Source organism: Aquila chrysaetos, chromosome 6 (assembly GCF_900496995.4).
Source record: "Aquila chrysaetos chrysaetos chromosome 6, bAquChr1.4, whole genome shotgun sequence".
NCBI classification, from domain to species: domain Eukaryota; kingdom Metazoa; phylum Chordata; class Aves; order Accipitriformes; family Accipitridae; genus Aquila; species Aquila chrysaetos.
Window position 1 is genome coordinate 6,365,830 of NC_044009.1, and position 20,383 is coordinate 6,386,212.

Genomic DNA, 20,383 nt, shown 5'->3' on the forward strand with positions numbered 1-20,383 from the left:
TATTTCCTTGGATTGTTGCCTGTAGTACATCGTTTGAGCATGAGGAGTATTCTGTTTGCCTGGTAATTATGGGGGAATTCCTGCTTCGGGGAGAGGGAATGGAAACAAAAGTGCTTTGAACACACTCAAGAATATTCTCAGTGAACAAACAAATAGTAATGGTAGTTTTTTGGGAGGATACTATTATGAAGCATGGAGAATATTAGTTAGCTACAGTGTGGCCCTTCTAACGAGCTTAATTTTTTTCTCCTCTGAGATCATACCTTCTTGGTTTTATTTTGAAAATCTGAATCCTATAATATCGGTGATTTCTGTTAATTTAAAGAGGTGGTTTACTGACAGAAAATGGCAGACTTGAGCCTGAGAATTTTACACAGCCAATTTTTTTATTAAAACTGAACTCTGCAATGAGGGAGGCTTCTGCGTTATCCTTCTGCCTTTATGATGCCCTCTATGTTTCCAGCTGTGTGTTCCATAGCCCCGGTCCAGCTGAGCGAAACATACTGCACTGAGGCATTGCGTTTCTTTGTTATCTCAATGTACATGCCACACCATCGCTCAGCACACATCCTTCGCTTTTTATGCCTCTGCTAAACCACTCAGTACTGCTCCTTTCGCCCTGACACCTTACCTTCCTGTTGTAGCGTGTGCTCCATGGGCCAAGCTCAGGTGTGGCTGAGGACTCAGCCCCTCTTTCAGTGATGGCTTCAGTAGTATACTGCAACGTTTCTTTCCATCTACTTCATGTCTTACAGAACAGCACATAACATTTATAGAGCCTCTGTCATTCTGTGAGTTCTTTGCAGACAATTAAATTTTATTGTTCACACCTTACAAGAGAGAAAATAAGTAATCTCTTAGTGTTGCTTTCAGTAATGGAAGCAAAGTTGGGTTTAATTATACACAGTGCCTAAGAAAATGGCACTGTGGCTTCTAGGTATTTGCTTCAGTAGTAACAATGTGTCGCTCAAGGCCTCACCTAAGGTATGTGTCGGTGGTAGCTCTTCACCCGGTGTTCTGCAGGCTCAAAAGGGTTTCCCTGCATCTAAGTCTTACATTCACTGCAGTATAAAAGTGACCCTAAACCCATTTTTTTTTAAAAGTGTAATTTTATAAGACAGGTTTATTTTGCCCGTTCTCAAACTAGAAGATGCATGGGTAAGTCATCGGGGCTAGAGCAAGAAAACCCAGCGCAAGGACGAAGAGATAAATGTAAGACTTAAAGACATATATATGGCCAGAGAAAAAGAGTTAGTATAGGAAGCAAGACCGCAGCAGATTTTGTGTTCGCCAAGGAAATACATGAGGTGAAATGACAGGTGGGAAGAAGGTATTTAATAAGGGCTTCCAGTTTCCAGAGCTGTGCATAATCCCTGTCTGTTTTGCTTTTTTCACACTTAATGACTGTGTCAACCAGATGCAGCGCAGCACTAACTGAAGCTGGCCAGAAAGTGAGCCCCCTCCTCCTACACATTTGCTTAACCCACGTTTCTTCCTCTGCAGATCCACTGCCCGGTGTCCCACGGCTGTGCTGTAAACGGCCCCCGGCAGCAAGCCTTGCTGGACCCCGCACCCCAGGTAAAGTTGCTGCAGCTCCGGGATCAACCCCCACCGGCTTCGCGTCCCTGCCAAAGCCAGATGTTCCCTTGCTTTGCACAAGCCTCGGCCCCAGAGCTTCCTGCTCCCTCTCCCAGATCGGCCCCAGCTGCCTCCCCGCCTCTTGCGGGGGCCGGGGCGGCCCGGGAGGAGGAGCCGCCGCCTCCCCGCTTCCTCCGCCCGTCCCTGCCGGGCGGGTCTGGTGCGTGGCACAGGCTCCGGCAGCTCCGGAGCTTTCTAGAGCCGCCGTCCGCCGGGTCCCTGCGGAGCGGAGCGGCGCCCGGGTCCGTCCCGCAGGCAGCGGTCCCGGTCGGTATCGGCTCCCGGACCGGGATCCGGGCGGGGAAGTCGCCTCCATGGTGCCTCCGGCGGTGCTGCTGCCCTGGGTGGTGCTGGCGCTGCTCGGGGCGGACGGCGGCGGTGCCTCCGAGCAGGAAGGTAAGGAGGGGTCTGCTGCGGGGCAGAGGGTGGGGACTGGCAGCACGGGGAGCTGGTGGCCTGGCCGATGGACGGGCACGTCCGCTGTCGGTGCCACCACTGTCCTTAGCGCCCCGGTCCAGCTCAGAGGCATTGCCCGACCCGAGAGTAGTGCCCGCTGCAGAGCCCGAGCCCCTGGGCGGCATCTAGCGCCTGCTGCCGAGTTCTGAGGCAGTGCACAGGCCGGCGTGGGTGTCCTCTGCACATGCTTCTTGGGCGCCTCAGTTACCAGACAGGCGCTCACAGCTCTGAGTTGTGTGAGACGAGCCTTGGACACCATTTCATCCCAATAAAGTGCTCGCAGTCCCTTGGGTAGCGTCCCACCTGGGTCAGCCCTTCCTGGTTTTGAACTGACACGGTTCAAGAATTAGTTAACAGGCAGCATTTGATCCCAGAGTGGCCACACTGTGACCTGAGATCCGGGATGCTCCTGAAATAACATCAGTCTAGCCCCACATAAACAGTTGGTAGATGCTCTGAAGAGTAGTTGGTAGAACAGTGGAGGATTAGGGCAGCCAGAGTGTCAGCCAGGCTGACAAAGAGGTTCACACACTGTCATTTTGCCAAGAAGTTTGGATAATTATCTTTCTCTTCATTAGAGAAGTGGCAATTAAGAGGAGATTTCATCTTCTTAGAATATTTCCCTTCACAATATGTGATTCTCGTATAATTGCCTTTACTATATGTATTACTTAATAATAATACAGCTAATGTGTATCCATGGGAGTGTTGGAAGGGGAGTTCTTTAGCTGTAGTGGCATAACTAAAGCAAAATCTTTTCAGCATTTAGGATAACTATTAGACAAATACAAGTAAGAAATTAACTTCTATGCTATCCTGCCTTCCTTACACAACCCAAATCTTCCATGTTTTTAGTAAGGTTTTAGAGCGCACTAGAGAGATAAAATTGAGTGCTAGGAAAAGAGAACAAGGTATGTTGGTTAGGAAGAGGGATTTGGAATTAACTGCTTTCTGAACACATCACTTCTGGCATGGCTCGAAGAAAAAATGCCTTACCTTTTCTGTGCCTCAGCTTCTCCAGAGTAATATGAGAATGATACCTACCTTCTCTCTTCTATGTTCTTTTACATCCCTGCAAAAGCTCTAAGCATAGTTATTTGTAGTTAATGGAATCTTTAAAAAAAACTTTCATAAATGTAGATTTAATACAGAGATTATATTATCCACTATTAAATTGTGCACTGATTTTCTCTATTTGATCCCTGTATTAATGGTATTTTCTTGCACACTATCTTAACAGGAAGTGGCACAGTAAGATTTCCCAAAGCACAGCCTAGGGATAAATTCATTCCTTGTCCTAAAATGCAGCTGCAGCTGTGCTTTCCCTGTAGAGTCAGAGTGGAAGTAAATAACTCCAAAATTTTTTGTGACTGAACTCATCTTGTCACTGATTTTTACTGTTTGTACCCAGTCATTTCACTGTAATGTTGATATCAGAGTCCCTGTTCAGTGCTGTGTCCCTACAGGATCCTTTCCACCTATAATGCTCAAAAACCCTCACAAAAGTGGCACGTGTCCTCTATTATAATTTTACAGATGGAAAAACAGAGGGATAGCAAGATTGACTCCATGTTCCATAGCAGAGCTAGCAGTACAGTCCAGCTCCCCTGGTTCCTACTCCAGTGCTTGCTTCGTTAACCACGCTGTGTTTGTATTTTGCAGCCATACCATTATTAAATGTATTTATACGATTTCTAATTGTCAGCATGGCCCAAGGAGTCTCTGGGCCCAGGAGGCCCAGCTTAATGGAATAGGCTACCCTTTCTACATAGGAAAAGTAACTGTGACATGAAAGTAGGGAAGTATAAATCTGCTTTTGGAGGTTTAAAATGCTGCATGTGATACTGAAATTAAAAGGGTTTACTGCTCTGTCTCTGGAAATACCTATCAGCTGCACCAATGTTCAGCAAAATCTTCGAGAAAGAGAAGAAAGGGTTAAAGGAGAAGGAGCGGAGGCAACATAGCTCAGCACAAGCTTCTAGTACTGGACTGAAGGAATGTCTCTTGGGATGGAAAGCTCTCGCTACTGCAGAGATTTCTCCGAACAGAAACTGAGCTTAATGTCTCTCACAGTCTTACCCCCGCAGACCAGTAATGAGAGGGGAATCTGTAACTTGGAATTCTGCTGGGGAGGATAATTGTGCTGGCTTTTCCATGCTCCAGTGAGTTTGCACGGTGAAACCTTTTCTGTCTTAGAAATAGGACACCGCTTCCTGTTCATCCATGTGAGCCTTTAGCTCTCACATCTTGTCCAGCAAACTTCTGGCACTCATATCGTAAACAGTTTGTTGCTTTCTTGGGGTGACGGCATGAAAGTGAGTTAGTGATTTATTTAATATGAGATGCCTGAGAATTCAAGCTAAAATAATTGCACAGCAGTCAGGCTCTTTTCTTTCTTTCCTTCTTTTACCATTAACATATGCTTTCTCCTCTCCTTTCAGGTACTAGAATTTGATGTTTGTCTTTACATTCCTCTCTGGCAAGCCCACGTTTGCCACCCTCTTCATTGGCAGCATGATCTTCACCTTCTCAGAAGCCATGAGCTCAAAGCTATCTAATAAAGCTGCCATGGTTTTCTGCATGCCATCGTATGGCTAGAAAATTTAACGGCTTTAACATATTCCCTGAGGAGATATCTATTTTACTCATTTGTTTGCACCCTCTGGCTGGACAGGACAAAAGGAACTGGAGCGTGCTGGAGGAGCTGGATTAGGAATGCACTTCATACGTCTAAAAATCTGCCTTTAAAAACTGCACAGATGCAGGATTCATATTCTTTTATTCATCACTCCCTTTGCCTGTCTGTGTGAATGTGTAACAAAATATAATTAGAGCTGACCTTCTATTGACTGTTCTCAATCTCTCCTCTCTTTTTATTCTGATGCAGGTAAAGGATTTTAGGAATTTCCTTGGGAACATCCTCTTTCTTCCTACCTTGGAGTCTTACACTTGTTTTTTTACTTTTGGTGCCTTTTGGACTCCAGCTCCTAGATCCTTCCTCTCTAAGATCAGACAGAGTATCAGTTTGGGTACACTAGTAAGATGCATCTGGTACATCTATTGAAGAAAATCATTGTTCCAAAAGAAGCCCGCTCAAGCCAAGAAAATGTGCTTTCAGTTTTTCCTGGTATTTTCTGATGTTAAAATCGGATGGCCAGGATTCGCATTTAAGCACTGTTGCCAGAGCCTATACAAATTCCTACTTAAGCAAAAGTGTTAGGATGAAGTATAGCATTTAATCATTACAATGAAGAAACCAGAGCTTCTGCATAAAAATCATATTCCAGTGGTACTATAGAGAAACTTCTGAAAGAGACCTTCAGGATTTAGCTTTGTCATTTTTAAGGGACTGGAAATGAAAAGCAAGTTTGGGAGGAGAATGTAAATGAAAGTTATGGCAGAATTAAATTCACATTGTGTATGTATGAAAAAATCTGGAAAACACCTCAGGAATGCAGTACAAAATCGGAGCAGCCATGGAGAGGGAATAATAACATTCAGCCTAATTTTGGTCTTCCCTACACCCAGTCAATGCTGAGTGACAAAAAAGCAACTCTGTGGGGAACAGGAAGCCAATTGCACTAAATGGCTGACTTCCAAATGGGCATTTTTTAGTAGTTCTATTTTTTATCTTCAAGTTTACTTTCCTTCACACTCTATGTGAGAGAAGAGAATTGTAGCTTTCAATAGCAGGGCAAAAAAATCACTTAACACAATATATTTTCTTTTTCTAGCTCATAACTCAGGCAATGAAATTGTATCTTTACATAATCTCTCATTTTATACCCAGGACCGAGTTCTAATCTCTGCTGCAAAGGAAGTCTTGCTTTGCTGCAATTAGTTTTGGGTTCTTCAATCAAACACTGAAATTTGTTGTTCTGTCCCCTGGGATAGTTCCTCCAGTAATAGTTCCTCCAGTAAAACACGCTTTCTTTTTTTCCCTCTACGAATCTTTGATGAGTTGGTGCCAAGAAAATCCAGGCAGCAAATAAGTAGGATTTGAAGCTGGTTTTCTTCCTGAGGTTGAAGCTTTGTGGGCAGTGAGAACACCTATAGTGCTTAACATTGTACAGTGTAGAGATAATTGAGTGAGGTGTAAGCAAGCTGTTTTCTTCTCAGCTGGATATGGTAGCTCCACAGCTAGACTACCTCCCTTGCCTGATTTAAAATGAACCTGGACATTTTTCAATGTCATATAGAACAGACCTAACCTGTGTCCATGAACAGCAGTGACTGTTTGCACAAAAGTTGGGACTCCTGGATTCTATTGCTGGATTCATGATCAACTTAAAGAATGTACTGGGAAAGTAACTTTACTTCTCAGTGGTTGGATTTTGACTTCCCTTTGTCAAATCTGTCAAGTACCTTTAAGACTATTGATCTCTACCTTGGCTCAGTATCTGATAGTAAAGCCTCTTCATTAGGTGTGGAACAGCTGGTTGTGAAAACAATGCAAGTTGAACGTGTCTCTTGTGCTTTCTCCTGTATGCAGAAAACCTGCTGGTTCTTACTGTTGCCACCAAGCAGACTGAGGGATTCCAACGCTTTAGAAGATCAGCCCAGTTCTTCAACTACAAAGTCCAGGTGATGGCTAGCAGCCTCAGTGGTGGTTGGTCAAAGGGAATTTTGAACTGTGGAATGGGTAAGATTTGGCCACAAAGTGATTAAATAAAAGCTTAAGAGGGGACATACCTACTCAGCTGGCTGAAAAATCTTGTAACTGGGGCATTTCTGAAGCAGTGTCTTATTCCTTCCTGAGTGTTGGCTTGAGGTGAGATCCATAAGTCCTGCTCAAGGGAGCCCCATGGCACCTTTCCATTGCAATGCCAAAACACACAGTACAGAGTGTGCTCCTGTCCCTGTTGCTGAGAGTTACTGTGGTACATGTTACTCTGTCCATCCCAGAGAATGGTTCAAAGGCTGGCATACCTAGACCATCTGTCCTGATGCTGTTTTTTTCTGTTCTGATTTGCACTGGGAGTTATCAGGTCTAGCAAGGTTGTGGGTTCTGGTCCTTTCCTGTGAGTCTTGCTGGGAAGGTGACCTGTTCAGTAGACCCTGTGCCTGTTGTTCTTTAGGTGCTGGGGCTGGATGAGGAATGGCAGGGTGGAGATGACAAGAAGCCAGCAGGAGGTGGGCAGAAGGTCCGTCTCTTGAAATCAGCTTTGAAGCAGTATGCGGATAAGGAAGACCTGATCATCCTTTTCGTAGAAAGGTAATGGGTTGGAAAGTATTTGCCATGAACTGAATCATAAGGCTGTTTGGACAGGTTCTTACTAAGAAGAAATTAACTGTGAAGTAGATTGCTTTTGGAAGGTGTACCCAGACGTCCATTTTTTTCCCCCCTGAATTCTCTGCAGTTGCCTAAATGTTGCTTAGAGCTGCATCCGTGGCAGCTGGGGAGGTCTGATCAGAATAGGCTGATTCCAACTCTTGCATAAAGTTGATAGTGTTGTACCTGTATCTGCCAGGGTGGAATTTGGCTGCCTCTATCTGCAGAGAATGAGCAGACAATTTCTGTGGATCTAGGCAGGCCTTTCTTACCAGAACTATTTGTTTTATAAGGTGAGGCAGGCTGCAACACAATCCTGAGAGCCAAGAATTAGTCTGCCAGAGAAATGTGAAGAGGGAAAAGGACAGTTTGGAGTCTCATTGTCTTTTCATATGCCCAGCAACAGGCAGGTCTGGGATCCCTGTATCTGTCTCTAGCTCCCATGGCAGGGAGATCATCTTTTGCAGCTCTGAGTGTCTACGTGTGTTTAGAGAAGTCAGGAATGATTAATCTCTGGAATGAGCAACTTTTTCACTCACTAAAATGAGTTTGAAGTATGCAAATCCTCTTGCAGAAAATGCAAGTCTCATTCTGGGAGTGTCGCCTGGGAATTAGTCAGTTCTACCCAGTACTGAAGAGACAGCGGCTGGAGTGCAGCATCCAGTGACTAATGTCCAGTATAGGTTCCTCCTGAAGATTTGCAGGGAGCTCAGTGGAGAGTTGCAGCATGCCAAAATATGTAAAAAGCATGACCTATGGGTTTGTTTAATCTAGAAAGGAATGGCAGCATAATTTTTCCTCCAATAAGTTAAAAATTGTTACAGTGAGAGCACCAGGGGTTCACAGTTCTAAATCGGGGCAAAGCAAGAAGAGATCAGCTTGTTTTGCAGCTTGGAAGATTTGTTTTTATCATCAGTGAAAACTTTGTAAAAATAAGAATGGGCGTAAGTTGCCCCAAGCCACTGTGGAATCTTCTGCAGTGGAAAGTAACATCTTCCACCCTGTGAATAAGATTGGACTTTAATTAGCTGTAATTGCAACAAAAAATGTAATACTGTGAAGCAGAACTAAAAGAAAGGAATTCCTAAAGAATTAGCTGTTTGTAGAAACTTCACGCTGACATGTTTTTCTGACTCCATTCCTTTTTGTCCCTTTCTTGGCTGTCTTTTACTCTAGCTATGATGTACTCTTTGCTTCGGGCCCTGCAGAACTGCTGAAGAAGTTCAAACAAGCCAAGAGCAAGGTGGTCTTCTCAGCAGAGAACTACATCTATCCTGACAGAAAGTTGGAAGCCAAGTACCCTCAGGTGCGAGATGGAAAGCGCTTCCTGGGTTCTGGAGGTAAGATGCAGAACCTTCTTTCAGCTGAGAACCTCTCTCAGCTTTTTCCTCCTATTAAAAGGCCTTTGGAAAAAGTAGCAAGGGACCAGGTTTGGAAAGCATCTTTATAGAAGATGGCGCAAATCGAAGCGTTGTGCATAACTGGCCGGAATGGAAAGATTAACAATGCTCCTGTCTTTTACCTGCAGGAGGAGACATAGCTATGAATTGCCTGTAGAAGGATAGGAACCTGCTCCCTATTCCTTCTCCCTTTTCAGTGAGACTTGTCATTCGGGGTGTGGGTATCTGAGCTTTTCTGATGCTGAAGATTACAGGTTTGATCCTGGTGTCATTCCATGTTGGGAAGTGCGGTCTAGACATGCCTTTTCTGAAAGCTGGTGTATCTCTGCAGCAACACAGGGTGGACTGAGACTGTGTGTGAAAGAAGTGAGAGTGTGTGTATACAGGAGTACTTCCCTTTTTCGGTTGTCTGGGTTGAAACACCTCTTCACACTTATTCCCACAGGCTTCATAGGTTATGCTCCAAACCTGAAGAAGCTTGTGGAGGAGTGGAAAGGACAGGATGATGACAGTGACCAGCTCTTCTATACGAATGTCTTCTTGGATCCAGAAAAAAGAGTAGGTGTAGCTAGATTTTGGGATTAGGAGGAGTCATCTGAGAAGCATCGCTGTTAATCCTCTGTGCAGTATCCCTGTTGACAGTAAAAGAAGTTAATCACATACATATTGACTCTTAATTACTGCTCTGGCATCCTTACATGGAAAAGGCCAGTAGTATGTATAGTTACCCATTTCCGTTCTGAAAAATTGCATTCTAGCCACTACCCCTTTGTTCAGTTATTAGCAGTTTTTATCTTTAAGCTTAAAATGTGAATGGGAAGATAGGTGTCTTAAAACAAGTCTGGAAACTCATACCAGTATCTGTATGTGCTGATGTTTAAAGCTATTGAGTGTGGCAGAACTAACCAGCCTCCTCCCAGGGGATGTGAAGCCCAGACTTTAAGCATGTATCTTCCCTGCAGAGTACAGTGCTGACTTAACAGATAACCAACCTAGCACTAAAGTACATTTTAAGTACAGGGGCAGATGAGGCCCGAGCAGGTTTAAGGTGATGAAAGGGACAAAGGTTCACAGCCTTTTAGCCACTCTTGTGCCACAGGATAGGGACTGTAGACATCACAGTGGGTAGCCCTGCTGGAACAAAGAGGCTGCCACTACCTTCAGCAAACACTTCCAGATCCTGGCCGACAAAATCTGCGTCAGTCTCTGTAGCATGCCACGTAACATCATACAGAAGCCTGGAATGGACCCTGGAAGCATCATTGCCATTCCAGCACCGTGTGGTGCACTGGCTGAATCATCCAGCCCACGGGGTGATTCTGCTTCTGTTGTCCCTGCCCAGTTCTGCATTACACAGTGCAGTCTGTCCCTGAGGGACACCACAAATGCATGGGAGCTAAGAACTCAAACTGTAACAGTAAAGTCAAGAGGAGACATTAGATATAGGAAACTGCTTTCAGACTGAGTAGAGAAGGAGTTGCACTTTTTCACCAGCAGGACTGGTAAAAAATTCAGAACAGCTGCACTTTTTTACTTCCCCAAATCTGATTATGGCCTGTGATATTTTGACATGACCAGTTCTTTTAATGTTCTCATCTGCAGTTCTGGCCCTGTGCCACACAAAGGCTGAGTAATTCCACTGACTTGGCATTCAGACAGCGGATGTTAGCACCCTGCTGTCCTTTCCAGTAATCAATCTTAATAGATGCCTGGAGGGACACTGAACTCTGTTAAGTCAGAGCTGGATTTTAGTCTGACAAAAACCCAGAGTGTGACTTGCAGCAGGGGATAAAAACAAAGATTGCACAAGCTGGCCTTGCACCTTTACTGTGTTCTGGTTTGAGACCGGTATCTGGGACAACACTTGGGGTAACACTTGTCCTGTGGATAGATGGCAAGAAACTGTCGTCACAGCAGATGTTTTTGCTATCTCGGCCTTCCTGCATGTTATACATGGGTTTTATATGACTGTGCCGCAAGTGTACTTCATTAATATGCTGCGTATTATTATTGGCACACCCACAGCAGTTTTAAAATGTTTATTTGCATGGTTTTGCCTAATACAATATGTTTAAATTGTTTTAGAAAATGGCGAGTAGTACCAGATTCAAGTGAAAATGAGGGTTAGCTGGGAGTGGTTTAGATTTCAGAGCTTGGAGAGTATGGAAATGATTATAAGAATGTGATACATCTTCGCTCAGCATAGGGTCTCTCACATGTAAAGAACTTGTGTTCTAATTGAGGTTATTTATCTCATTCTTTTAAAGGAAAGTATCAACATTAGTCTAGACCAAAGAAGCCGGATCTTCCAAAACCTAAATGGAGCATTAGGTGAGATGGAAGAAGGAAGCTCATTTCTCCTTGGAATGCAACTGCGTGTTGACACCAGAAATAAAGTTGTGGCTGAGGGGATTAAATTTCAGAAATTCCTGTTCCTGCAGAATAAGCTTCAGTAAAAAGCCTCTGCCAGAGTTCTGAGCTTTATTTGCAATTCCACTGCGACCAGCTAGGTTCTCATTGGAATCCCCTCTTCACTTGGGGGAATGCATGTCAGGTTTTCCATCTTACACCTCCTTGCCACTTTGATCTCCAAGCATGTCGGATTGCATTAGCCTTGGGGATTGAAACTGGGAGGGACTTTCAGTGCAAGTAGTAACACACAACCCTGCCTAGGGCTTGTCTGTCTTTCCGCTTCAGAACTGTGTCTGGAATGCCATAGAAGGTGAGATACAGCCAGATACTGCCTGTGAGCACTCACTGACCGTACCAGGCTTCTGATCTGACCTGCTGATTGATTGATTTTGCTAGTCCTGGCAGAAGTGATTCACTTACTCTCCTGACACTACTGCCTACTGTTTTCAGTTTATAGTCTTGCACTACTCCATCTTTATTCCAGCCAGGTAAAAAATTATAATGGCAGTGTAGTTTTTGGCTGTTGTGCTCGTTATAACAATGATAGACTGGAGCTTGGATCTGTACTAGTCTGTTTTCCAAGGGATTTTGTGTGGTTGTGTTGAGGAGACATCTTGGATGATCTCTGCCAGGAGGGTGGACTTTTGTCAGGGGTGAAAAAGAGAGGCAGCAGGTGCATAGAATGCTTAGGTGAGAAGGGCCCGAGTCCTCCCTGGCCATCAGTAGCTGTTCCTCACTGCACAATTTGTCAATGCCAGTTTTGAAAGACTGTTTCAGTGTGGCTTCTGCCAGTTCCTAGTAGAAAGCATATTTGTCAGCCCAGCAAGGTGCATTCTTTGTCCGACTTTCCAGCCATCCTCCTGTTACCTCACAGGATCATTCTGAACAGTTTTTCGCCTTTTCAGATGTGGTCTGTAGCCCTTAAACTACTTGTGCATGGTTATTCACGTCCATGCTTTCATCTTTCAGCAGTTGTTCAGTAGAAATGAGGCATGGTGCTGCTAATTATCAATAAAAGCCTTCCTGTGATAACATGATGGCAATGTCATTTCCAGATGAGGTAGTTCTGAAGTTTGAAAACTCACGAGTGAGAGCAAGAAACTTGTTATATGACACTCTGCCTGTGGTGATTCATGGAAATGGACCCACCAAGGTAAGTGGGCATCCTGAGAGAAAGATTTGGTATGTATTTGTTGCAAAGTGACCCTTTAGGCTCGAGTGTATCAAGTTACTGTCTTCCCATTTATTGACTTTCCCTGGGTGCATTTATATTTGAGAAACAATAAGTGGTCCAGGTCCATAGCAGCAAGGTGGGTCTGGCTCAAAGATCAGTGTGTAATTGGACCCTCAGGCTGTCATGCTTTTCAGATTCTTTAGTCCAAGAAAGGTTAACGAAGGTCTGATGAAAGGTGATCTTACACTGGGGGTGGATGCAAAGAAACTCCCCTGCCCTGTAATGTGTAACATGGCAAATTGCCTTTTGCAGCTGCAGCTAAACTACCTGGGAAACTACATTCCTCAAATATGGACGTTTGAGACCGGCTGCACTGTGTGTGATGAAGGTCTGCGAAGCCTCACAGGGTTCAAGGTAAGGCTGATGTCTGTTCAAAGCTCTCAAGACAAGTCTTGCAATTACTATGGGATCTTATGTGTCTGATGTGGTACATGAGCCACGACCTCTCTCCTCTTCTCACTGAATGTAGGATGAGGCATTGCCAATGATTCTGATTGGCATTTTCATCGAGCAGCCCACTCCATTCCTCTCCCAGTTTTTCTTGCGGCTCCGTAACCTTCATTACCCAAAGCAACGAATCCAGCTCTTTATTCACAACCATGTAAGTAAAGTTGTCCTGTGATGGTCTTGGCAAATGTGAGGAAAATGTTGATCATCTGGTTTGGCGTTTTCAAGAACAGGAGGCTGAGCAGCCTGAGATGAGCCCATCTTACCTGTTTTTCTTTATTTTTCCTTTGGCATAGGAGCAACATCACTTGATGCAGGTGGACTCTTTTGTTAAAGAGCATGGCAAAGAATACCTCGCCGTCAAAGTGATTGGACCAGATGATGAGGTGGAGAATGCTGAGGCGCGTAACTTGGGCATGTAAGTGAAGAGGCCATACATGATGGCTAGCAGAGTCAGCCTGTGTTCAAACTAAGGCAGTCCATTTTTTCTGAGGATCATCACTGTCAAGTGGATGCTTCTCTTCTTTCAGTTGCCCTTTTCTTTCAATTTTGCTAGCATTAAGTTGCCATGCCCATTATATATTGGAAAAAAAATCAGCTTCTATACCAGCTCCCTTTCTCCAATTTCAGAAGTGAAGTTCTCACTGGTCCTCTGCTCTGTTAGGATAGCCCGGTACCTCCCACCCTCATCAAGCAGTCTATATACCCAGTCATAGATCACAAAGAATTTACACCTGTATCTCTGAAGAGGAGGAGCGTAGTAGTAAAACTAAGAGCTAGTGGCAGAGTATCTTCCTGTCTGTGATCAGGAGGTGTGAGTTTGATCTTAGGTCTGGATTTGGGCCAACTGCAAATGGGAACCTCTTCAGTTTGAGCTGAGGGTACAGTTTGCTAAATGCGATTTTGGCTGTGTGTCAGTGTCTGCTATTGGATACTGAATCTGATGTGCTTGTACTATGCTAGCCCTCCGAGTTGTTACATTAAACTGAACTTTTCCGAGCACCCAGAAGGCAGCCTTTAGACTACAAGGTGAAGGAATTCCTGGTGTTCTGTCCCTTGTCTTGCTCTGTTTTAGGAGGATTTTGGTGTGACTTTTCTTGTTCTCTGGCTATAGGGATTTGTGCAGAAAGGATCCTGACTGTGACTATTACTTCAGCCTGGATGCTGAGATAGTTCTGAAGAACACAGAGACTCTAAGAATCCTGATCGAACAGAACAAGTGAGTTCTTTGGTCTGAGCAATCCTTACTGGTCATCTTTCACACGAGGAATACAGTGAACTCTTTTATCACCAAGATGTATAAGGCACTAGGAGAACTGTGTCAGAGTTGGAATGTTAGACAAACACCTCTTATTTGGTCTTCTTTTACTGTAGTTGTAATCCCTGGATTTTAGGCAGTGGATGTGAATCATCCCTAGTTTTGTCTTTATATAGTCACTAGAACAAATCAGATTCTAAGAGACCTGCTGCAAGGTCCAGTTAGATAGGAGATTGTGACCATATTTGCCCTTTCTTATGTGGAATTTTATTCCAGCAGTTAACAGAAGCAGCAACTCTGTGAGGGAGGGGGAATCTAACTCTTACGGTCCTGTGATTTGTAAATCTTTTCCTTTTCTTCCTGTGGTAGCATCCTGTCCTGCAATTCCTTTTTATTTTGTGCTCGCAGGCTGGTGATTGCCCCACTGGTAAGCCGCCATGAGAAGTTGTGGTCAAATTTCTGGGGAGCGCTGAGCCCTGATGGATACTATGCCCGCTCAGAAGATTATGTGGATATTGTTCAAAGGCGGAGGGTGTGAGTATGCAAAGAGAGCTTCTTACTGATACAATCCCTCAAATGTAAAGCTTGCTGCAGCACATTGTCATCAAACTAGCTAATGTCGAAGAACCAGAGCACAGCTGTCTTTGTGTACAGAAAAGGAAAAGAAGTCTGTACTCCTATTTGGAAGCTGCTCTATGTTCTCCCCTGAGCAGAGATGATAACGTACTTTGGGCAGATTTTCTTATGATCAGAGTAAGGGTTTGAGGGTCCTGACTCCACTGAAACCACTTCATCTTACTCATGTCATGTTTTCCCACCTGTGGATTATAGTTAGTGTGATCCTTAAAATCCTGTAAAGTGCTGTTTAATCTTTATCAGATAGTCTTCATAAAATACCAGGTGATCCTCGAATGGAAGATTCACAAAATATAATTGTTGGTTCATTCATATTCTTGAGGGGCCCTCTTTTTTTTTAGGCCATTATGTGTGTGATAAATGCTGGAAATCAGCTTATGCACCTTTGGCTGGTTCAGGTTTTTTAAATCACTGGTAAAAAATATGTTGATCTCTCTGGGAAGAGGTTCAAGCCATTAATTATGTCCCTAGCGAAAACACACAGTAGCAATTAATTGCTTTCACAGTGGACTAGCATTTGTGCAGCTTAAAAGCTCTGGACAATATAAGTGATTTTTTCTGGAATGACAATCCCTACTGGTATGGTTTCTCCCTACTGTTCTGAGTTGGCCCATTTAGGCAAGTCTGGCTGATACTGCAGTGCTGCCTGCCATCTCATCAAATCCAGCAGTTTCTGTCTTAGTGGTATTTCAAGTCTTACTCTTCTATCTCTGTGTTTCAGCGGGCTTTGGAACGTTCCCTACATCAGCAGCGTTTACATGGTTAAAGCCAAGGCTCTGCGATCAGAGCTTGATGAGGCAGATCTCTTCCACAGCGGCAAGCTGGATGCGGACATGGCTTTCTGCCACAACGTTCGGAATCAGGTCAGTCGAGGAGAGAGAGGCTGGCAGGGGAGAACTGCATGCCAGGGTGGAGGTGACAAGATTAAGTCGTTTCAAGGCATTCAGCTCTGCCAGGGCATGGGACAGGATGAACTGGCGTTATTCAATACTGTGTAGGCTTGGAACAGTGTGGAATTTCTATCTTGCTGTGAAACTGCACAGAGCCAGGGATCACTAAATGTGGATAACATTTTTGTTCTTGGGCCTATTCAGGGCTGTTCTAAATGGAATTGACAGGGTAGGAAGGAAGAACCTAATCTCACAGCAGCTGCTCTGCTCTGCTTCCAACCCTGGCTGACAAGAGGCACAGAATTACTGGCTCTGGCTATAACCTTTCAAAGTTCCTCATATCCAGCACGGAAATTATACTGAAGGCCCACAGGAGAAAGAATGAGTAAATGAACAGCTTGGGCAGAGCCATCATCACTGGGGAACTGTCCAGTGCTTATATTTCATAGTGGCTCACAGAAATGTGAGGCCTGGAAACAAAGCTTGATTGTTTCCCTCTGTCCTGCAGGGAGTCTTTATGTACCTGACAAATCGGCATCAGTTTGGACATATACTGTCCCTGGAGAATTATCAGACAACTCACCTGCACAATGACCTCTGGCAAATATTCAGCAACCCTGAGGTGAGATAACCTGCATGCACAGCAGGCTTAGCAGTGTGGCACGTGAAGATTTGATGACTAGCTTCACCAATAAGGAAGGTCCAGGCTTTGTAATAACGATGTCTCTTGGGTGGGATGAGGAGCGTAGTCATAGAATTTAAAGAGAGGGTGTTTATGTGATTTGTAACATCTGGATCTTCAAAGCCTGTGAAATACTGCTGCACAAGTGTCTGGCCTTTCATTGCCTCTTTAACCAGGCCCCACAGAAATGACGGGTTTGCTTATCTTTTAACTGCAGGACTGGAGAGAAAAGTACATCCATGAAAACTACACAGCAGCTCTGAAAGGAAAATTGGTAGAAATGGTAAGGAAACATCGCTCTTATCCATCAGAATGGGAGATTAGCGTCAGGACGATGCTTGTATCATCACTATTGTCATTCTCAGGAATAAGCATTTCAGCACAACCTTGTCTTTCAAATCCAGAGGAAACATGACCTTGAAAGTATTTTTAGAGCCAAATCATCCTTCCAGAAGTACATCTCCAGCTCTCTTAAGTGGAAGTGGGGCACATAAATCAGAAGACAAATCTCTATCGTCAATATTTTAGTTACTTTCCACTTAAACCGACTCAATCTACAGTCAGTTTAGTCTTACTCCTTTTGCCTCAAGCACCTGTCCTTGTTCCTGCTATTCTCACCTGCCTACTCTCTGCAGCCCTGCCCAGATGTTTACTGGTTCCCCATATTCACTGACACTGCCTGTGATGAGCTGGTGGAAGAAATGGAACATTATGGCCAGTGGTCCACAGGTGACAACACGGTAAGAAAAAGCAGGAGCTTTTTGATTTCTGGGTCACACCATTATCCGTGTGTAATTGGTGGCAGCAGGGCCTCCTGTAAGAAAGCGTTAGATCCCACAGTTAAACCAGGAAACTGGAGGCAGTACAATTTTGTTCCTGATTAACTCTGTGATTTTGCCCCTGTTTTTAATTGTGAAGTAATTTTTCTGAGTCCTCTTTACTGTCCTCTGAAGCTACAGTGTTCAGCCCTTCTGATGGTAATATTGTTTACCTTAGGTTTTAATTATTGTTTGAAATGAGTTTTCCATCCTGGAAATCCTGATAAATAAATGTCATATTTATTTGTAGTTACCAGAAACGAGTGCTTTTCATTCCTGAAGTCCAAGGTTCCCATCCTTATGGGTATTTTCATGATTCTATTTCAGGACAGCAGAATACAAGGAGGATATGAGAACGTCCCAACTATTGACATACACATGAACCAAATTGGCTTTGAAAGGGAATGGTACAAGTTTCTTCTGGACTATATTGCACCCATCACAGAGAAACTGTACCCAGGATACTATACCAAGGTATGTATACCCTAGCATCAAAATTCGTGGTCAGCTCAGCACCTGCTCCAGTTGCAACTTCGTGAAAAGACTGCTAGAGTCCTCTAGCAATATGCATACTATTTCCCAATATGGAGGAACTGGCCCTGGAGTATGACGTAAGTATATGCATCAGAAAATACGCAATTTCCCAATGACATTCTCCTGCCTTATTGTTGCCTTCCTCTCTTAGCAGTGGGATGCAATTTAAATATTACACCCTGCTCTGCAGCTCAGTAGCCATGGACTACTGTAGCCCTGTAATAGATGTGCACTTTGTTCTTCTCTCCTGCAGACTCAGTTTGAGCTAGCCTTTGTAGTTCGCTACAAACCTGACGAGCAGCCCTCTTTAATGCCCCATCATGATGCTTCCACCTTTACCATTAACATTGCTTTGAACCGAGTTGGAATAGACTATGAGGTAAGTGGTTGCGAGTGTGTCAAGAATGCAGTACAGCCTCTTGAGCAGTCCAGGCAGCTGAAAACCCTTTCCTTATCCGTATCTGGCTTCTTCACACTAAGGTTTGCAACTAATGACTGGGCTAGGGTAGAAAGAAGATTTTTGAATGCATCAGAACACGGGAGATTCCCCACGCACCTTCTCACGTTTTCAGAATGGCTGCCAGGAGAAGGCAGAGACCCTTTCCCTGAGGTGCTTTTACCAAGCTGATGTGTCTCTTGTTTTGTTTCCGTCAGGGAGGAGGCTGCCGGTTCCTGCGCTACAATTGCTCCATTCGAGCTCCACGGAAAGGGTGGACCCTTATGCATCCAGGACGCCTGACCCACTATCATGAAGGTCTTCCAACCACCAAAGGGACCCGTTATATCGCAGTGTCCTTTCTTGATCCCTAGAGCCATGCTTCACAGGAAGGACCTTTCCCTGGCCCTGCTCACTGCTGACTTTGAGTGGAAACAGGGAATGCTGCTGAGAGTTTGTAAGGCATTGATCAAAGCTATTCGGATATTGATTTTTAATGATATTTTAAGACTCCACTACTGGAAGATCTCCCTCTCTGATACTGCAGGTAATATCTAGGAATATTGCTGTAGAATTTGGAAGGAGATTTTGTGCCTTCATTTTTGATTCTGGTCCTCATCCGCTGTTTCTTGGAAATGCGATTTACTTGAACCTTCACCGATTGGTTGGCTTTACAAAAATACTTTCTTGGACTGGAAATCCAGCTTTTTGGAGGCAAGTCACAAGCTCACTCTCCAAGTAGCTGGAAGCCCATTTTCATCCACAGGATATACGAGACTGGACGTTAGACAATAATTCCTGGATACTATTCCAAATACCAACCAATCAGGGAGCTGACTCCAGGAGTCATAACAGTTAAATGTCATACCAGATGAAACTCAGTAATAAGAGCCTGAAGATCATCTGATTCCTTACCTCTTTGCAGTCCTTGGAAGCATATCACAAAGTTCAAAGCAGCAGCAGTGGCAATATAGGTGCTTCCAGTTAGCTAAAGGAAGGTCCGCTAATGATACTTTACCTCTGGGATTAGACTGAAGAGATGAACGGTAGCCTCTCTATCTTCTATTACTGCAGCTAAAAGGAGCATGCATACCCAGACAAATTCAGACCATGTTGGTATGCCTAGATCAGTCAGGAGGGCTTCACTGCTGAATCGTCTCTGTTCTATCCCATGTTAAGATTGTCAAAAGCTCTAATCAATCTCTGGATAACAACCCAGAGGTCCCAGTGGTCTTTGGTGACCTCATGGTGGTTCTCAGAGATTGTTTTGATAATCTTCTTTGCATCTAATTTGAATGAGCCATCAAAGAGCTCTTCTCTGGTACTTAGGGGAAATCATTTTTCAGTGTTTCTATTATTTGAGATTCCAAACCAAAACACTCCACTGCAGACACTTCTCCGCTGGGGTCGAGGCTGGTAGAAATGAGTGGTTGGAAAGTGCTGAGATTGTGGTGAACTGGTAGGTGTAAAAATCTGTCTAGACTAGACCCATGGTTAGAGAGGGAAGGGGGAGAAACCTTTTCTGCCATTGCCTGTGAGATACCTGCTCTGCTTATCAGACACCGTTGTGCTCTGGTTCTGCTAGACTAGTATGTTTCACAAGCAGTAAATTCACATCATGATTGTCCTTAGGAAAAAAAAAATCTTCCTCTTAGTTCTCTGTGTTTCCAGGTTCTACTGTCTGTCAGGTGTAGAGCCCTGTCATCTAGGATGGGTCGTATTAATGCAGGCAGAATAGCTTTAGACATGTAAATTCTGGGAGGGAACTTTATACAGTTTGAATGGACCTGAGGAAGGCGACACAGACCTTTTCCCGCTGCTTTCCATGTGCTTTTTAGGTCTATTTCGAGGCTACACACTCATGCGTGCCCAAGGGAGAAAAATTCAGGCAGGGACAATCAGTTTGAAAAGTAAAACAGTAATAAATCTTGTTAGGTGAATTGCGGAACTATCTGTTACCAAATGAAGGGATGTGATAGGCCAATCGTTGAGAACATGTCCAAAGGGTGTATGTATTTATTCAGCAGGTTGTTTGTTTTTTTTTTTTTTTTCACTTATTTTGTTGTGCCTTTCCCCTGCCCAGTGCGGTGATTGGAATTAACGAGGCGTCTGTCACACGCGATGTACCGTTTCAGCCAGGGGAACTCGCATTAAACCCTTACCCACCGTGACGCCGTCAGTGGCTTTCATTGCTTGGGGCGGGCGGAGGCGGGGGGGAGCCGGGGGCCGTGCTGCCCGCCCGCGCCTCCCGTGAGGCCTCGCGGGGCGGT

At 44.4% G+C, this 20,383-nt stretch overlaps 1 protein-coding gene across 1 annotated transcript; it reads left to right on the plus strand.

The window, feature by feature from the left end:
- The first annotated feature begins 1,665 nt into the window (after window positions 1–1,665).
- Window positions 1,666–20,284, plus strand: PLOD1 (procollagen-lysine,2-oxoglutarate 5-dioxygenase 1). Its single transcript, XM_030018748.2, has 19 exons — window positions 1,666–2,034; window positions 6,587–6,678; window positions 7,173–7,309; window positions 8,543–8,706; window positions 9,212–9,324; window positions 11,034–11,097; window positions 12,234–12,331; window positions 12,665–12,766; window positions 12,882–13,013; window positions 13,156–13,277; window positions 13,974–14,078; window positions 14,526–14,651; window positions 15,475–15,616; window positions 16,152–16,265; window positions 16,543–16,608; window positions 16,961–17,065; window positions 17,471–17,617; window positions 17,931–18,056; window positions 18,332–20,284. Exons 1-19 carry the CDS (start codon window positions 1,953–1,955, stop codon window positions 18,485–18,487), a joined length of 2,193 nt encoding a protein of 730 aa, XP_029874608.1. The 5' UTR covers window positions 1,666–1,952; the 3' UTR covers window positions 18,488–20,284.
- The last annotated feature ends 99 nt before the right edge of the window (window positions 20,285–20,383 follow it).

Excerpts from the sequence above, each read along its gene's own strand:
- PLOD1 (XM_030018748.2), top strand. The coding sequence starts at position 1,953 with ATGGTGCCTCCGGCGGTGCTGCTGCCCTGGGTGGTGCTGGCGCTGCTC. Across the intron at positions 14,079-14,525 it reads ATCCTGATCGAACAGAACAA|GCTGGTGATTGCCCCACTGG; the intron begins GTGAGTTCTTTG and ends TTGTGCTCGCAG. Across the intron at positions 17,066-17,470 it reads GGTCCACAGGTGACAACACG|GACAGCAGAATACAAGGAGG; the intron begins GTAAGAAAAAGC and ends ATTCTATTTCAG.